This window comes from Phaethon lepturus, unplaced genomic scaffold (assembly GCF_000687285.1).
Source record: "Phaethon lepturus isolate BGI_N335 unplaced genomic scaffold, ASM68728v1 scaffold28824, whole genome shotgun sequence".
Taxonomy (NCBI): Eukaryota; Metazoa; Chordata; class Aves; order Phaethontiformes; family Phaethontidae; genus Phaethon; species Phaethon lepturus.
The window spans coordinates 36,715-54,927 of NW_010537447.1; the positions used below are offsets into that span (position 1 = coordinate 36,715).

At 47.4% G+C, this 18,213-nt stretch overlaps 1 protein-coding gene across 1 annotated transcript in view; it reads left to right on the top strand.

The window, feature by feature from the left end:
- Positions 1 to 18,213, top strand: part of OPHN1 (oligophrenin 1) — a gene marked incomplete at both ends in the record, with an annotated part of 38,027 nt that overhangs the window by 16,384 nt on the left and 3,430 nt on the right. Inside the window, 13 exons of the mRNA XM_010286492.1 lie at positions 555 to 665; positions 1,340 to 1,444; positions 2,444 to 2,573; positions 3,924 to 4,024; positions 6,147 to 6,238; positions 6,371 to 6,449; positions 7,745 to 7,778; positions 9,517 to 9,579; positions 10,671 to 10,745; positions 13,127 to 13,211; positions 13,575 to 13,633; positions 15,126 to 15,231; positions 17,007 to 17,166. Of these exons, the coding sequence (XP_010284794.1) occupies positions 555 to 665; positions 1,340 to 1,444; positions 2,444 to 2,573; positions 3,924 to 4,024; positions 6,147 to 6,238; positions 6,371 to 6,449; positions 7,745 to 7,778; positions 9,517 to 9,579; positions 10,671 to 10,745; positions 13,127 to 13,211; positions 13,575 to 13,633; positions 15,126 to 15,231; positions 17,007 to 17,166 (1,200 nt within the window). The remainder of the gene's footprint in view (positions 1 to 554; positions 666 to 1,339; positions 1,445 to 2,443; positions 2,574 to 3,923; positions 4,025 to 6,146; positions 6,239 to 6,370; positions 6,450 to 7,744; positions 7,779 to 9,516; positions 9,580 to 10,670; positions 10,746 to 13,126; positions 13,212 to 13,574; positions 13,634 to 15,125; positions 15,232 to 17,006; positions 17,167 to 18,213) is intronic.

Below are 18,213 nucleotides of genomic sequence, written 5' to 3' on the forward strand. Positions count from 1 at the left end.
TCCTGCTGATGCTGCTGCCAAACACGTTGCGACAAAGGCAGGCCCCAGCTGTTCTAGCCCACATCAGAGTAGTCAGATCAAATCAGATCTGTCAAGCCAGTTGTCAGATCAACCTACAAGCACCTTTGCAAGGCAAAATTTGCCTAAGCTGTGGTAACACGGCATGTCACGTCCTACCTGGCACTGCAGCTCTGGTTTTGGGTTGCAGCAGGAGTCAGGAAAGAGAATTGTGACAGTGACCACCCAGTGCAGAGCTGTGGGTGGAGAAGGAGCTTATGCTAAAATAACAAATACACCTCGGCAAAGCCTTGTCCTTGCAAAGTGGGCTGGGGTTCTGGATCCGTAAATGAAAGGGAGCCAGAAAAGAGAGAGTGGCCAATGCTCCAGTCTTATGTTTCTGTGTGAAGTGTTCAAAACCTGGGCTGGACACCTTTGGCAGGCTTTTTCTTAAGTGAGGACAGAACTATTTGTGGGCTGACAGGCAAATGCTCGCCAAATATTGTCAAGTTAGATGTGATGCATTTTCTTTTTTCACCTCTTGCTCTTCCTTCCAGGCTGACCTTCAGGTTGACAAAGAGAGACACAATTTCTTTGAGTCCTCCCTCGAGTATGTGTACCAGATCCAGGAAGTACAAGAAAGCAAGAAATTCAGTATTGTTGAACCGGTAGGAGCTTCCTTTTCTTTCAGGTCTTGTTGTTTGATGCTCAGATATGCTGACTTGTTGGCAGTCGCAGGGTTGGATTTGGTCCTGGGGATTCTTGTGATGGAGCAGGAGTTAACCTTGCACACTTAGACTGCTGCAGCTTAACAGCCTTAGTGGTGTTTGCTGGAGCACTGTGATGCCACAGACTTGTTTCCCATCTCTGTAAGTCGATCCTGAGGAACAGGCTGGATGCTGTAGATAGCTAGAGGTCTTGTTATGAATTGTTAGAGTTGTTACGTGATCCACTTACCTGTCATGGCACAGGCTGCAGTGGTACCAGCTCGTGGGTCTGTACAAGGACCCTGCCCTGGATGGGTGGCTCTGCCCTGGCGCTGGATGTGGTTGAGCGTGGGATTGCGTAGGTCTCGTGGGCAAGCAATCTGCAGATCTGCTCTTGTTTTCCCAGCAGGGTCTTTCATTTCGGGTGTATTTTATTGACAGATGTGTGGGTGGTAGACCTGGGCTTTAGGTACATTGTGGTGGGTAAGTCATACTAAAACTTGCATCACTCCAAAATTGTGGGGAAAAAACCATACGTTTGTGTATGTAATTTCTCAAACTGTTTCCTGTCTATCTTTCCTCTGATTAGAAATATAGAAGAGACGTTTAAGCTGTGTCCTTTCTCTCCTTTCCAGGTGCTGGCTTTTCTCCACAGCCTCTTTACTTACAACAACCTGACAGTTGAACTCACGCAGGATTTCCTCCCTTATAAACAGCAGCTTCAGCTCAGCCTGCAGAATGTAAGTTCCTGCCCAGCTGAACTATTTTTTGCATGTGACTTCTATTCTTATTTGTATTTAAACGTGGCAAGGCTTTTCCATGCCAAATAGACTGTCCATGTTTGCATTGTGGGAGGTGCAGATAAAGTTATTTCCTTCTCAGTTCACACATATTTTCTCCTCTCCTGCACAAGAGAGTCTGCAGGTGCTATTACAGTGTTTTGCAAAAATAACCGATTCTGTCTAGAAGAGGCTATTGTAATTGTATCATTTAACCTTGTGTATAAACAAGCCTGAGAATTTCTTCCGATTTCAAGGGTGAAATTGTACACATCTTCTAAAAAGGCCTCCAGTCTTGATGTTAATGGTATCGGCTTACTGTGTGCTTTGGTAAGCTCCTCCACTGGCTAAGTATACTCATGGGGTAAAATATCTATGTCCTGTTTCTTTTATCCTCAGTCTTTCATGGCTGTCCCTCATTCCCATGGAACAATAGCCATAAATCTGTGCCAACCTAAGTTTGCTGCTGCCTCATTAATTGGTCAAAGTGGTGTTCTGTAAAAATGCCTTGATTTTGTACCCCGTGTTGATGTGACTCTTAAAAAATTACTTCATGCCAAGCAGCATAGCATGATCTTTTGAGGAATCAATGCCCTAGTTTTGTAGGGGAGTACACCTGTTACCTAAACAGTGATGTGAAGTTGTTCAGGTGCTTCCTTCTGCTCCACCTAGCCTTAAATTGTGCTAAGTTTCTTTTATTGAAAGAACAAATGCCCCCCTAGTAATGACTTCGCAACACCATTTCCATGTACAGCATATTAAAACTTTTCTATTAAATCATCTTTAAGAGCCCAGTGTTCTTGTAACTGGAGTTTTCATGTGAACTGGTGGAGTGGCTTCCGCATTTTGTACATTGGGGACAGATTAATTTTGGCCAGAGCATCTAAAATTTGACCTGGCATACCTGAAGCTTGCTCTTTGCTCATGTCAAATATGCTTCTTTTTGTCTTCTCTTAACAGACAAGGAATCATTTTTCCAGCACACGGGAGGAGCTGGAAGACCTAAAGAAGAGGATGAAGGAAGCCCCTCTAACCTGCAAGCTACCCGGGCAGCCGACCATTGAGGGCTATCTGTACACTCAGGAGAAATGTAATGGCTTTTACATGCACCTGAACGTGTTAAAGAACGTGTAAGCCTGGGCTGCCCTGCTCATAGCCCCACTTCATGGGCTGCGCGCGGCTCCCCTGGCCAGGCCAGCTTTAGCTGCGGCATCGCTGTGGCCTGTGCTGCACGGGCGTCACCGCCTGCCAGTGCACGGGGTGCCCAGGGCATCACCGGCAGCTTTGGCTGCCAGCTTTCTCCGTGGTGGCACAGAGCTTTCTCTGGGTTACATGAGCCGTGTAAGCAAAGAGCTAATTGCCCTGCACTCGAATTAGATGAGATTTATTACTCTGTTGTAGCGCTGGAGAGACTAGAACTCTGGCAGATTGCACCTTGGCTGCGTTTTATCAGAACGAACCTGGTGTCCTGCACAGCTTCCCTCTCGCAGGGTCTCTGAGGCCATGTGAGCACAGCTGAAGTGTTAACCAGCAATGAGAGTTAAGCTGCTGAGAGCAAAACTTCTTATGATTCTGTGCAGAATCAAACCAAACCAAATTCAGCCTTTTACAAATACTCATTGTAGCTTTACACAACCCTGCAGGCATGAACATGCAGGGGCCAAAGCCTGTATGCAGAGCTGTGGCCTCTGAGTCTACAGACAATTTTGTGAGCAGTAAGTTTTGGATTATATATACAAACGTATTTATACGTATATTTGTATGTATGTTTATCCTGCTTTTAAAAGAAAACACAAAGACAGTAATTTTAGACCACGCAGAAATGTTCGATGTTCCTGCATGCCAGTGACTGTTTGCTGCCTCTGTGATTCCCCTATAAATTGTGTATGAAAAGAGTTCTTCCTCCTGACACTGCAACTTAAAAAAAAATTACAGAAAAAATATCAGTTGAAATATGTCATATAAAGAGGTTCAGGTGAGACAACAAAGAAAAGTGACAATAAATCTAGTGTGATATAAATAGAAACTTTAGAGTGTTTTAAATATGCTGTTGTCTTTACTGCCAAGTTTTCATCAACAGGAAAAAATAGTGGTGTCTGCGTGAAACAAGCATTCAGGACACGTAGGATCCTGCCAGTGTAGGTCTTGGCTGGATTTGGCCAAACCAGCTTGGCTTGTGACCAGAGTCCCACAAACACCCTTTCAGCAGCCGCGTTTTGGGAAGACGCTGGAGGCGGCTGCTGCCCTGCGCTCCTCTCCTCCTGCTGCTCCTCCTGGTTCTTGCCAGGGCAGAGACTGGCGAGGGAGGTGTCCCCACGGGGCTGGCAGTGTCCGCCCCAGAGAAACACGGACACGCAGGAAACGCTGTCCATGCCTTGTTGGCTGCATCCAACCAACCATGGTGTTGTCTCTGACTCCAGCTTCCTGTGTGTTTCTGCAGGGGCACTGGGCATCTCCTGGGTGAAGTATTACTGCCAGTACGAAAAAGAGGCAAAAACCTTACGGATGACACCCATGGACCAGAAACCTGGAGCTAAGCAAGTGAGTTGATTTCCTGGAGGGCTGTCTGCAAACATTGACATAGCGATCAGGTCTCACTTTCGGTCCGCCCACATCATCTCTTTCCATAAGCAGACGTACAAATGCCATGTCAAGGGCAGTGGAGGCCAGCCCCGCTGTTGGAAGCAGCTGTCTGGCAGTGCTGGTCCTCAAGACATGCTGACAGTGGGCTGGTCCCAATGCTGGGGCTGTGGAAGGGCTCCTGGCCACAGAGCAGAGGGTTGGGCTTTGTGCCCTCTGCGGCCAGGCAGGGAGAGGTGGGTGGTTTGGTGCAACCTGAAGGAAGGACCCTGTGAAGAGAAGTTTCACCTCCCGCTGTCCCAAATGACCCGAAGCTCTGCAGGGTTTGGTAGTGGAGACGTGGATTTGTGTAATGTGAGCATTATTCAGGCAGTGAATACAACTTGCAAGTTTGGTCTAGTGTGAAATTTCTGCCTTTCTAGACAAGCTAATTTTTGTATTTATCCATGTAAACAGGTAGTAAACCTGCAGCCTGGTTTGCACATAGGCCTCCGGCAGTGATTGCAAGTACTTGAATTACTCAAGTTATTAGATGAGTGCTTCCAAAAGCACTCATGTTTGCACAGTCACTGGTTTGTGGGTTTGATTTCTGTTCTCAGAACTGATTACATGTGAGTGGGACCGGTGTTAGGAGAGGACAGCAGTTGCAGCTCTAAACTGCAATAAGGCAGCGATTTAGGGAACTGCTGCTTTCACAAAATGCATTGTTTTTTACCAGCAAGTGATCTGTCTGGGAGTTCCCTGCAGTTCCTTGGCATGATAGAGGAGGGGTAGGATGCAGGCGTGGATGATGGACCATTGCTCAGAGTACAGTAAGTGCATCCAGCTGAGTCCACCCACCCTCCTCTGCCATGGAGCAATGTCCCCTGGGGAATTACCAGTCAGCCATGCTGCTCTCCAGTTTGTGATCTCATGGTCTGTTCTTTGGCAGCCCTCTGCACGCATAAAATAAAATTAAATTTATTTTTTGGAAGCTCTTGGCAGAGACCTTGGCAACAAAACGTCCAAAACATTGACTGGAGAGATTGCCCTAAACATGTCTAGTAAGGCCAATTAATGCAGGTAGGGACTTATAAAAATGTAAATTAGTCCTCTTCCCAAACTCTTGCAGTCTGGTAATCTGCACCTCTGGGTCACAGCTGGCCACACAGCTTCAAATGCCACAATTCAAGGAGTGCTCTTAAAAGCCCCAAACAACCAGCACACGCACAAAACAGAGGATATTATCATCATGGCATATAAACAGGACATAATCTTGGAGGAGGTTGTCCTTGCCACGGGGCTGTCTTGGATCTGCTTGATTGTATTCTGCCAGAGATCTTGCAGACGCAACAGTGGTGACAGTCGGAGTGACGAATGCGTTCCAGGTTTGCAGACTCAGCCCTAGGGTCTGGTTGGTTGTAAGGTCTTCTGGGTGTCTCTTCAGAGTTCTTGCAAAGTCATGGAGATCTCATGATCACGTTACAAGTTGACTTTGCTGTAGAGTCAGTTAATGCCCCTTTATCAAGGAGCACGAACGCAAAGGGCCAGAGCTGAGCCCTGCAGTGCTGGCCTTTCTTCACAGTGCATCTACTCTAGATTTGGTCAGTTAACATTCTTTTTCTACAAGGTATTTTGTGTAAAGCTGTTTGGACTGTGAATGGTATGGATCAGTAGTCTGATCAGCTCTGATAAAAATTAGGAGCCAACTGTGTCAGATAACAGACAAGCATGGTCCTGGCCTCAAAGACCAAGCGACTGCCCCATGAGGTTTGTTTACAGCAGTGTTCCTGCTCTGTGAAGGCATATTGCTTGTTGCTGAGATATTTAGCACTTGTTTGCGGGGTAGTGCCATGAGGTCTAGAACGTTTTGCGGCTGAGGAGACAAAGCCTGGCTCGCAAAGCCTTTGATCTCTGTCTTTGTTGATGGTGGGGAGGACCGTCTGTGCTCCTGATACTAACGCCATGGGATTGGCAGGGCTCCCGCTGGAGCCTGGTGCTCTGTGGGCAGTGCTGTGCTGGACTGCAGCCTAAGGGTGCTGAGGAACCTGAAGTCTTCTCCGTATTTCTTTCCCCTAACCTTGGCTCTCATCTTCTCTTCTAGGGTACCTTAGACCTGACACTGAAATCCTGCGTAAGGAGAAAGACTGACTCTATAGACAAAAGGTTTTGCTTTGACATCGAAACTAATGAAAGGTGAGATGCTTAATATTCAAATGGCCTCCGAACAGATAAAGCCTGTAAACCTGGATGAAATCGCATTCTGCTGTTTATTAAAAACAACTTTTGCTTCATTTTCCTGCCTGTCCCTGGGTGAACGCTGCACAGGTCTGGGACCATCACACTGCAAGCGCTCTCAGAAGCCAACCGAAGGCTGTGGATGGAAGCCATGGATGGGAAGGAGCCGGTAAGTGCTCGGGGAGCCGCTGCCCAGCCGCGCATACACTGCCTAGCAGTGTCCTCTGCCGGCGGGCGCTGCGGAGGAGCAGTGGCACAGGCACTGGCAGGCTCCTTTGCACCGCTGCCGCTTCCCTGTTGCTTACCCCTAATTCTGGCATTGGCTCAGCCACTGCCCGGCCAAAATGGGGTTTTGTGCTCTTCTGCTCGTGGCACAGCTTGCCATGGGGATTCTGGTTTTCCCCTGAAAAGCTCTGGTACGTTCCCTAGTTGAGCCAGACTGCCCAAGGACTGTTGCCTTACTGGGTTTGGAATACTTGATACTTCTGTTGCTCACAACTCCCTCTCCAACCTATGGGAGGTCACTTTTTTTTTTTTCCTGTCCCCGCTCTGAGCGGCATTTGGGAAGTCTGGCCCACGGGAGCAGCCACCCTGCAGCAGCGTTTGCTTGCCTTTCTGTGCTGGTGTTTTCTTCCTTCAGTCTGAACAAAGCACAGACTTGGGCGTTTTACCACATTTCCTCTAAATGGACAGCATGATGTGCAGTGTGGGAGAACGTGTTTCTGGCAGCTCCCCGTGCCTTTGGAGAGCTGCCTTTCCCTCGGTGGGCTCGGTGGGGAGGGCTGGCAGTGAGAGTGATTGCTGACCTGCTCAGGGCTGCGTGGCTGCTGGTGCGGAGGTGGGATGTGGGACACGGGCATCCTCCGCAGCACATTTCTCCTGGTTTAAAGAGGAAAGGATGTGGGATAGTGTGGAGAGTCAGTGTGCTCGTGCTGGGCGCCAGTCACTTGGGGATGTCTGGGGCTCACTTGGTTTGCATGACAAGCTATCATGTATAAAGGATTTTTTCTATTCTATTGAGAATGGCACCTGCTGTTTATTGTTAATAAAAAAATACAAAATTTATTTTTGTATGGGATGAAAGAATGTCTTGACACTTAAATCTTTAAAAGCAAGCAAACAAACAAAAACCCCACAACCCCTGTGTTCCAGACTGTCCAGCTGCCATTTTTATCAGGGCACCTAAAGGACAAAGGAAGTTTCCTGGTCATTTTTTGGGAGATACCTCTTTCCTAGAAATAGGTGCTCCAGTGAAGTGTAGGAAGTCAGCAAAAACTTGTTGATTGTGTTGATAATGGTATCTTGCTTAATTATAAAATGACATTTCCTTGGGATATTGTCCTGCTGTTTGTGATTGGCTTTTGGGTGATGTATGGGGTGCTGCATTTTCTTTCAAAAATAAATGTCAAGTCACATTGCATTTTGTTTTTGTTTCTTCCTCCTCCATTCCCTCCCCTTTTTCAGATCTACCACAGTCCCATCACGAAACAGGAAGAAAGTGAGTCCTTTCTGTTGCTGTTCCTCTGAGCTGTCAAAGCTGTCTGGAGGTCGGGCAGTGTATTTCCTTGCAGATACACTGGTCCTCGATTTCTGCTGAATAGGCTGTGCATTCCCTCTGTGGTGGCCATGTAACTTCTTTCCTTTTCATCACAGTGTCTGATGCTGAGGCCAGATAAGAATGAATTGCAAACCATAAAAGTTACCGACTGCAATGTCCAGTTTTTATTTAGCAAGAACTAGTGGGATGCAGAATTCAGTTTGCACCTCTAAACCCCAAGATAACAGAGGAGAAAAAAGATCAGTGAGAGATTTTGAGGACGTTTCCCTTAGCAAAGATTACAATATGAAAATAGAGGTAACATTTAGTTCCCTGGAGCTCCCATCCTACCACCTTGTCCCATGTCTCCGCTCTTACAAGCAGATTTTACTGTCATGGTTTAACTAGATGGAAACTTGCATTCTGTATCTTAGAGCTTACTTTTATCAGCACTTTAATTAGCTGACGTTAATGAGCATAGCATTATCAGAGGCATAAGCATGAAACCTGTTGTTTGACTGTGCTTGCATTACATGCCTGGAAAGAATGCGACTCAGTGTTTCACAAAAGTAAATACACTCTATTTTTAATAGATTAGAGCTAGAAAGACTTCAAGGCGTATTATACCACTCAGTGCCAAGCACCGAGTGGATTAATGGTGTCTTTTCTCATTCCTATGTTAGAGCTAGGATATGTCTGAGCTTTTCATCGCTGTTGCTCAGAGAAGAGAGAATAGTTGTAAATGACTTCCTGAAAATACAGTGACTTCATAGGATTTGCCACCATGGCGTGTGCTGTGATGAGAGTTGGTCCAGATGTGTCCTGGGCCTGTTTTTTTCAAGTAGAATGTTGTTTTAAGTTAAAAAAAAAAAACAAAACCAACACAACACCTCACTGCCCCCAAAAACCCTTGCAAAACACTAACAACTCGCCCCCACCCCCCCTCGAAAAAAAACAACACCAAAACCCAAAACAAAACTGACAACAGCATGGTCATTTAGGAGAAATTCAGTATAAATGTTTGCACTGAACAGAAAGGTATTTCCCATCATAACTTGGACAATACTTCCATATAGCCTGGAAAAACTAGCAGAAGTAGTAGTGTGATTACAGAGGTTGAAATATGTGTATAGGAAAAAAAATCCTGACTTTCTACTTGCTTCGCGATGCCTGCAAAACAGGCAGAGAGATAGCATGTGGTTAACTGGCTGGAACAAAAACCTGTGTTCTGCCTTAGCATATCAATCTGTATTGTTTTTGCTTTTTAATCTAGTCAAATAGATAAGCAGCAATTACACGATCCTATGATGTGGAAGAGCTTTAACTGCAGATTTTGCAGTGCACTGGAAACGATTAATCAACTCTTTATCAGACACAAATTCACATGTGGCAGGACTCTGATTTACGCTTTTATTACTGAAGACAGGGAGTAGGGAGCAATGCTGTAATTCAAAATAGACTCCAGGAAAAATGAAGAACATATAGAACTAATGATTCCTTGTCAGGATTTAAAGAATGCCTGTGTTTTCATGGAGGAATGTACATGATGCAGATGCAGGTGTGAGCCCGGCGGTGTGCTGGGGCACTGCAGCTTTGTGTGCCCAGCAGGGTCAGGGTATGGGGCTTTCCCAGCAGTTTTCCATGGGGAGCCGCATGCTGGTGCTCAGGCAGCTAATACTGCTTCTCTTGTTCGGAACAGTGGAGCTGAACGAAGTCGGCTTCAAGTTTGTACGAAAGTGCATCAACGCAGTGGAAACGAAAGGTAAGGTGCTCGCCCTGGCATCAGGAGGTGCCGCCGTCCTGGCGTTGCTTGCTGTGGCCTTGAATGATACCGTGTTTTCTGCAGCACAGTGGTGTTAGTCAAGGAAACAACACTTTGACTTTTAACTGAAGAATGCATGTCAGAGGAGTAGAAATCCTGTGCTGTTTGCAATGTCTTTATAGCAAATTCAGTTAGGATTGGATTTCCCCCTCAATGCTGGTTTCATTCATTGGTTTCTCATCTTTGGCACTGAGAAAACTCATTGTTAGGCAGAAGGAGAACAGGTCTGGAAGTGCCTCTGCACTGGGGGGACAGGCAGGGCTTAACTGGGGTACTGGGTTATTCAGACCCACGTTGTTAAAAGCAGCAGGACAGAAGCAGGCTGATGGATGATAGCTCGCACTCTGGTCTTGCATGGGACGCCCAGCCTGTGCCAGCGTACATCACCGGCATGGGCTATAGGACAAAGATGGATCATGCCAGAACAGCTGGGTCTCCAGGCTGGAGCAGGGAAGCATGGCTGGTTTCATCTCCAGAACCTTTGGGCGATAAAGCCAGCCAAGCCTCTCTGAAATGGGGAGGAGCAGGGTGATGAGACCCTCCTCGCAGAGTGGGGCAAATACAGTTGTTCTGTCTCTCTTAACTTTGGCTAATATTTTCGAAGAATCTGCTTAAATGTGTTTGCCCTCTGTGACAATTTGAACAGATCCTTGTTAAAGCAAAAACTTAAAGCCACTTCTCTCCAGAAATGGCATATTTAGGCAGGTAGGACTTGCCAGTTCGAGCGCATATTCCACGCATTGGCTGCACTCACCTCAGTGTTGGACGATCCTGGCAGAAAGCGCATGTCTGGGCTGTGCTGGGAGCGCAGCCCCTTGCCGTGGGGCAGCCCCTTGCCGTGGGGCAGCCCCTTGCTGTGGGGCAGTCTGCGGTGCAGGGGGACAGAGCCCGGGTGATTCCTGAGGCAGAAGCGTTTCTGCTGAGCCAGCAGCCCGGCAGCTGGGAGAGGAGTTCCACTAGATGGGGCTTTTGGACTTCGCACCGGCTCGGGAAGACCCTTGGGTAACGCTCTTTGGCTTTCTCCTGCTTAGGGATTACTACAGAAGGTGTCTACCGGACTGTTGGCAGCAATATTCAGGTGCAGAAGTTGCTGAATGCCTTTTTTGGTAAGAATTAATTATTCTGTGCAACTAGATTGTCCTGTTTTTCTATGAAGAGGAATAGAGAGGATCAGGTTTCACAGTGAAAAATGTCCAGCGTGGTTTTTGGTCCCCGTGGCCCCTCCAAGACATGTCTATCCCTTCTTTTCTGGGCTTTTTTCTGCAGCCCGCTGTAGTGCCTCTCCCTTTAAGCTGCATTTATTTGTTGATGGTGCAACCTGCATTTTAAGTTAAGTGAGCAGCAGCAAGATAAAGCAAGGCAGTGACCGTGGAGCAGTGGGGAAAAGCCTCCCATCGCGTGCTAAAAATATCCAGGCATTTTGGAGTCGCGTGCTGGGGTCACGTTCCCGCCGCAGGCCCTGGGGTGCGGGACATTGGCCAAGGAGAGATGAGCGCTCGCCCTCTCCTCCTCTGCCTGCATGGCTGGCAGCTTCCAGCGCATGCAGCGGGGCTGCGGGAGCTCCCGGTGGAGCCGCAGCAGCAGTGGAGGGGCTTTGGACAGCGGGTCTGCTTGCACGGTTGGATGCACGTGGCACGGGTTTGCGAGCATCGCCCGAGAGTCGAGCAACGGTAAGAATCATCAGTCACCCAGCCATCGCACCTCCTTTCCCTTGATAACAGCCCGTGTCCCCATTCTTAGGCCGTACAAATGAGAACTGGACCTGAAGGTTAGTGCTCGTTAATTAGCGTGTGGGATCCTGAGCACCTCGGCGTTCGGGCAGCCCGTCCTGCCGCGTTGCTGCTGGTGAACTCCCCCAGCCAAAGCTGTTCGTAGGGAGGTGCCTTGTCCCACGGGTCCAGCCCCCGCAGACGAGCTCAGGGGAACCCTTTTTCTTGGTGGGGTATCGTGGAGAGCTGTCCTGGGAAGGTGGCCTCCCAGGGCGGGCATTACCCTGATTTAAGGTTTTCACCCGGCGGGACTGGGGTACCTCGCGCGCTGTATGCGATGTATGTGTTAAGAAGTCAATATATGCATTTCTGCTCGAAGCCTTTCCGTGCGCTGACTCCTGTGATTCATACAAGCATGTAAACTGGTGGGTAGTCTTTATGAGAAGCTGTTAAACTCCCTGCAGCAGGCCATGGGGCTCGGCAGCGTTGCTCCCTGCCGGCACCGGCGCTCCCGGGCTGGGTCTGGCTGAGGCCCCGTGGTACGCGTGGGCTGGGGCAGGCTGCGAGCCCCTTAGGTGAGCCCCGAGGTGCTCTCCCACTGCCCACAGGCTGAGCCCTTCTTGCTGTCCCTGCCCGGGGGGCTGGAGCACGGGGCAGAAAGTAGGTTTACATTGATACCTGTGTGCCTCACGCTCGCACCAGCCCCCTGCACAGACATCTGATGTTAATGTAATATTCAAAGGCTTTTACTATTGTTTTTTACTATTGTTTACTATTGTTTTAACTATTGTTGCTGTTGTTTATTAAAATGGCTGGTTTGTGCTGAGGTACAGCTGTACCCAGTTCCCATGGAGCTTGTGACTTCAGAGAGCTGTCCGGTTCTGCTTGCCTGATGACTAATTACTTAGCCTAAGTTTTTATTGCTTCTTGATTCTCACCCTCCCTGTGAGTAGCTCTGTAGTTTTCTCCTCTGAACCCCACCAGTGAGTGGCTTTTTGTTTTATTTATATGCATTGGTCTGGTTGACCACTTGCCACTCTGCTGTGTACGAACTCGTGATGGAAAGTCCAACAATGCAGAAATAACTGCTGCAGGGGGGTTTCATCCTGAACATCAATAAGGAGATAGATTTTTTTTTTTTTTCATTTTTTTGGTCTGTAGTCCTATTTCTTTTTTAAAATAAATCATGCAGTTTATTTCTTTAGTCCAGCTGCCCCCCATCCTCCAACCATGTCCTTTACTTCATCGTAACAGAGAGATGATGTGGTTGTTTGGTGAGGGCAGGCAGGAGCAAAGTGTACTTCTACACTGCTGTGCCTCCTCCTCTGAGCTCCCTCCTCTCCGTGCAGTGAGAAGGAATGTTTCCAGAAGAGCCTTCAGGGGAGTAGCTGCAAAGAGGTGTTTGGAGCTGGACACTCAGATTAGTTTGGATATCAGAAAGCTTGTCTTGGATCTGTTGAAATGTGTCGTTTATGGCAGTCTTGGCTGTGCTAGGAAAAAGCAAACTATTGAGAATGTTCCCTCACTAACTTGTCACCACTGCTTAAATGTTACCTTCTGCTTCTTCCTTTGTCCCTAGTTAGCACTGCTCCTCAGCCTTTCCAAAATACTGACGCTGATACTGTTGTTCGGCTTTGCGCAACTGTGGGAATCGGCAGCTTTCTTCATGTGCTGCTGTAGCTTCTTTTTTCTTGAGAGCATACCCTCCCTGAGAGCGTGCTGTTTATTAACAACCTCAAAATGGACCTTATTTAAATGCCATTTTGTTCTTCCTCCAGATCCAAAATGCCCAGGGGATGTGGATCTCCAAAGCGGCGATTGGGACATCAAGACGATTACCAGCTCACTGAAGTTTTATCTCAGGTACCACTGCAGGTCACACTTGCCCTGAGTGGGCAAAGGAATATGGGGCTGGTCCAGGTGAAAAGTGGAGTGAACTGCCAGATGTTAACAGCTGGCTGTTGGAAAGGATGAAGAAGTAACAAAGGCTTTGGGAAGAAGAAGGATAGATTTTTTTTTTTTTTCTTTTTTTGGTGAGAAATATGCCTGTTGTAGAAACCCCACATCCTACAGGGAAAGCTGTTTAAATAACACTGTCTTGGGGAGATGCCACTGGGAACTGGTGGTGCTGGAAGGCGAGTGGGTTTGCCCATTGGTCCTTCAAGATCAGTCACAAGTGGGTCACTCTGCCCTGCCAGAGCTCAGTTTTCTTTCTGGTTTCTGCAGGAACCTGTCTGAACCCGTCATGACATACAAGCTCCACAAAGAGTTGGTCCTGGCTGCCAGTAAGTCCTGTAGCTGCCCTGCCGACAGTCCCTAGGCCTGCCCTCCCCAACCACTGTACAATAAAATCACTTGACAGAGCTCTGCCAGCCCGACACCAGGGTGTCAGGCAGCTTCCCCCTGTAGAAAGAGGAGTGAGCCTCTCTTCTGAGTGCTTAATTGTGCAAGGGAGGTGGTGGTATTTCTTCCCTTTCTTCCCTCTAGCAGGGTTTCATGCTCTCAGAGGGTCTGAAGAGCCAGGGGATGTCAACTAACTTGAAATCAGCATGAGCATCCCAGAAGAATTGTTTCGCGATGGTATTAATATATTTATTTTAAAACCTGTGATGTGCTTGTGCCACGCAGATAGACAGGTGCTCCCTTTAGTTCTTGAAATTTGTCCTGGGATGTTGAATCCAAAGTGTCTACTGGTACATGAAAGACGTTTTTCTCCTGCAGCTCTTGGGACTGAGCCACAGCCAGTATTAACAGAGATGGGCCAAGCAACATGGGTAGATTGACAGGGCATCACCTGTGCTAAACCAGCCAGTCCTCGGCTGTCCTGTTGTTACGGCCATTTCGAATAAGCCATAATAATTCTGAACTGACTGCATCCTCAGAGCGTGTTGAGAGCCGGCATGCTGAGATGGAGACTAGAGGGATACAGGGAGCTGGTCACCTCCCTCAGCATGAGAGTGCTGGCATTTGGAAATGTATGGCACATTCAGAAACACTTCAGATTTTTAATCCTTCACACCCCCATGCCTCCTTGAAGTCAACAGGAGGGTAGGAGAGCACCCACCTTCCCTCAGTTTGGATCTCTGGAGAATTAGTAACACTAGTTCTTTCTTGGAAAGAAAAATTTGCCACCACCTACTGATTGTGCTCAAGCCCAAGATTTACTAGTTTCAGAACTGGTTAAACCAATGGTGACTGGGTATGTGCAAAACCATAGTCCTTTACCTACCCTCCCTCAGAAACTTGCACCATTAAGCTTCCCAGCTACCAGGATCCCACGTTATTCTTTTCGCACCGAGTATTTGATTGTTTCTTGATTATTTATGCTTCTAAGGGTGACCTCTTTGGGTCAGGGACTCAATTTTTTTTCCCTGCAGGACATTTTACCGCGTTGTTCAGTGTTACACCTATCGAGGCTGATAAGATACCCAGCAGAGAGGTCGTGTGTTCCCCAGGTGTGCGGGGTGAGGGTGCGAAGGGGACTACCCAGCCATGCCCAGCCCGTTTCCCTGGCTGTGCTCAGAGGCAGAGTGCGACGCTGAGCTCCCTTTCAAGCTTCATTTCTCCCTCTTTCCACTTCATTTTGTTTCTCACGATGATTACCCTGTTGCTATGTAATCTCACTTTCCTTCTGCTTCCCATTGCCGGATTTGGCCAGCCAGCCCTACGTTGCAGAAGGAACAGCTCCCACAGATTTTTCTTTGGCTCTATCTTTCTGTTCTGTATTTACTTTGAAAGTGGTGGGCACAAACTTTTCTTTGTGTTACTTCTTTCCAGAATCTGAGAACCTGGATTACAGGCTGGGAGCCATTCACGCACTGGTCTATAAACTACCTGACAAGAACAGAGAGATGTTAGAGCTCCTCATACAACACCTTGTCAAGTAAGCAGACATTTTTCTCTAAAGCCAAAGTAAGTGGAATTAATGGAACCAGCAGAACAAACCTTTTTTTGTGTCAGGTTTGCAAAATTGTATCCATCACAGTCCCCCTAGGAAGTTACATTTGGACTGCACAAATGGTATGATTATCCTTGCTACACACTGCATTACATTGTGATGCTTCTCTTTCTAATTGCCACTATCAACCCCTTTCTGACAAGCATCAAGCAGGAAATAATTTGAAAATGAAAATACTCTCTGACAGCAGACCTATAAATTGTCACCTCTCATTCCAGTTAACAGGAACATTAGCTGTGGGGTTTGGGAGCGGCTGTGCCCGTGGGCTGAACATGAAAGCATGCTTTGGTTTTATCTCCAGCTCTATGGATTCAATGTCCTGAGCCCTTAGAGCAGCACAAATGCTTGAGCGTGTCAGTCTCTGCTCTCATACAGGTGTGTTGGATGCTTGGTGGCACTGAGCAGTGCTGCTTCCACATGCTTCTGCCAGTGAGCCCCTGAAAAAGTCTATTACTTGATGATAATGCCACCAGCACTGCTTTGGGAAGTTGGTATTTTCCTGCCTCCTTATCGCACCAAATGTGAAGGCTCAATGTGGAAGCTCTGCCCTCTCCACCCCGGCAGGGAGCAGGGGCACAGCAGGGAGAGGGGCTTGTGGTGAGCCATGCTGAAGCTCAAAAGTAGAGGAGCAATCTGTGTGCAGGTCAGGAAGGACCAGGGCTTGCAGAAGGAATGGCTTTTGTATGACAGGGCTTGCTTTGGACCTTTGCAGAAGTTGTTTTCAAAACTGGACTGTTTCAGAAATAAATAGGGCTGATCTGGGATTGTCACGCCCTGACACTTAAAGGTGAGTGCTTGGCCCTCGGTGCCATGCCCCTTCTTTGGGGTGAGGAGGGCTGGCTGGGTGATCCTGCCTGCCAACCCATGTGCATGTTTGTGTGGTTTTTAGAAAATTTTCTGTGTAAGTGCCAGAGCTGAGAGTGTCTGGCGTGCAGTCTGATGAAGCTAATGCTGTACTTGTGGCCACTGTGTTTATTCCTTAAAGTGTTTACACTTAAATTCTGTTCCCTTTCCCCTTCGTGCTGACAGAAACCTCTTTAACACCAGAGCTGCAGGGCAAACCCAGAATTCATTACATGTCAGCATCAGAGTCTCTCTCCTCTGGTCCACTTCTGGAAACAGGCATTGCCCACTTAGGTGGTTAGTACTTCAGTCAACAACTGGCGCTGCTCCGCAGGCTTGCACGTTCCTCCAGAGGTTGAAGGCTGCTGGACAGAGCGAGCTCTGTTCTGTGAGAAAGGTGGTTCTTTCAGAAAGAAGATGCTGTGTAAAGATTTGTTGAGAACCTTCAAAATGTGCTCCCTACATTCAGTTCTCCTCCTTCAGAGAGAGGAAAAACTAAAGCCAAAAGTCTGTTAAGGATAAACAGGATATTCCGATTTAAATGATTCCTTTTGTGTATGTGTTGCATAGATAACTTTTGATTGCAGAGTTAAAAGATGAGGTAGGAGTGGGAAGGGATCAAATAAAAATGCTATCAACATGTTGCTCTCCCAAACAGTTGTCCTAGCCAAACATGCGTGTCGTAGCTAGAGACATGTTTTATCTCTGGTAGGGTTGGGAAACAAATTCTGCTGAAACAAAATGAAGAAAATTGAATGACTGATTCTTACTGTATCCTTTTCTCATTGCTTGGAATAAGATGTGTTTGAAAAAAAAAATAAACCAAAACCTATTCCTTCTTTCCCTCCTCTCCACAGCATATGTGAGCACAGCCGAGAGAATCTGATGTCACCATCTAACATGGGGGTGATATTTGGACCTACCCTCATGCGGGCGCAGGAGGACACCGTGGCAGCGATGATGAACATCAAGTTCCAAAACATCGTGGTTGAGATCCTCATCGAGCACTTTGGGAAGGTATGGGTGGCGGCCCCGGGAGCGCCTCCACGCAGCTCCTGGCTGCTCCATCATGTTTGTGCCAACTGTTGCCGTGGCAACGATGCGGAGCTCTGGCTCCTCTTTCTGGACTCTCCTGAGGGGCTGGGATTTTTTTATGTAATCTTACTGTTCTGACGTGTTTTGGAAGGAAACAAAAAGTGTAGCAGGTATGTTCCTCACTGTTGTCTTCAGCTAATTCTGAAGGAAAACGTGAGTCTAGGGATTTTTGCTTTTCTTTTTAAATAAGAGGAATCTTTACTGAAAAAAACCCTATGCCTGGACACTACAGACTACAGACACTACAGGACGCTCTGCTAGACCAGAGCATAACTGGTTTCAACAGGCACAGTCCAAGATGAGACACTATACAACTATTAATGCAGGGGGAAAACACCCCAAAGCAGACAAGTATTGAAAGGTTGATGAAAATAATTCAGCTGTGCATACATCCGTTCAGATCCAGGTGTAGGGATGGCGTGGGCAGGTCTGGGGAGGGGAGCTGCTGCCTGAGGTTGAGCTGTCAGAGGAGACTTCAGCAAGCGGCCGGTGCCTGTGCTGTTGGGGCAGTGCTCTGCACAGGGCAGTGCAGCCTGGCGAGGACTCCAGCAGCATTTGCCTTTCAGGGGATCTTTGCTGAATATTTTTGTCTGAGAGCATTGCCTATGTGCACAGGCTGGGTTAGTCTGCTATGGTGAGTGCTGAAGATTCACATGTAGACAACAGCTTTTTGTCATACAGCATTTTGTCTCCTGATGGAAGCAGAGTATTCCGCTGTCTTCTATATTAGCGCTTTCTCCTTGTGATATCTGATCTAATGGCTTAGGGTTTTCAGGGTGGCTGGAGGATGGTGGACCTGTATGTTAATATTTAAAAACTTGAGCAGCATTTGCATTCAGATCAGCATACCAGTGATCAGATTGCTTTCCTGATAACAGCACTAGGTTCAAAGGAATCAGTTTGTTCCTTCAGCTTTTCATAATACTTCACATTACAGAGTGTCCAAACAATCTTTTATGTCTTAGAGGT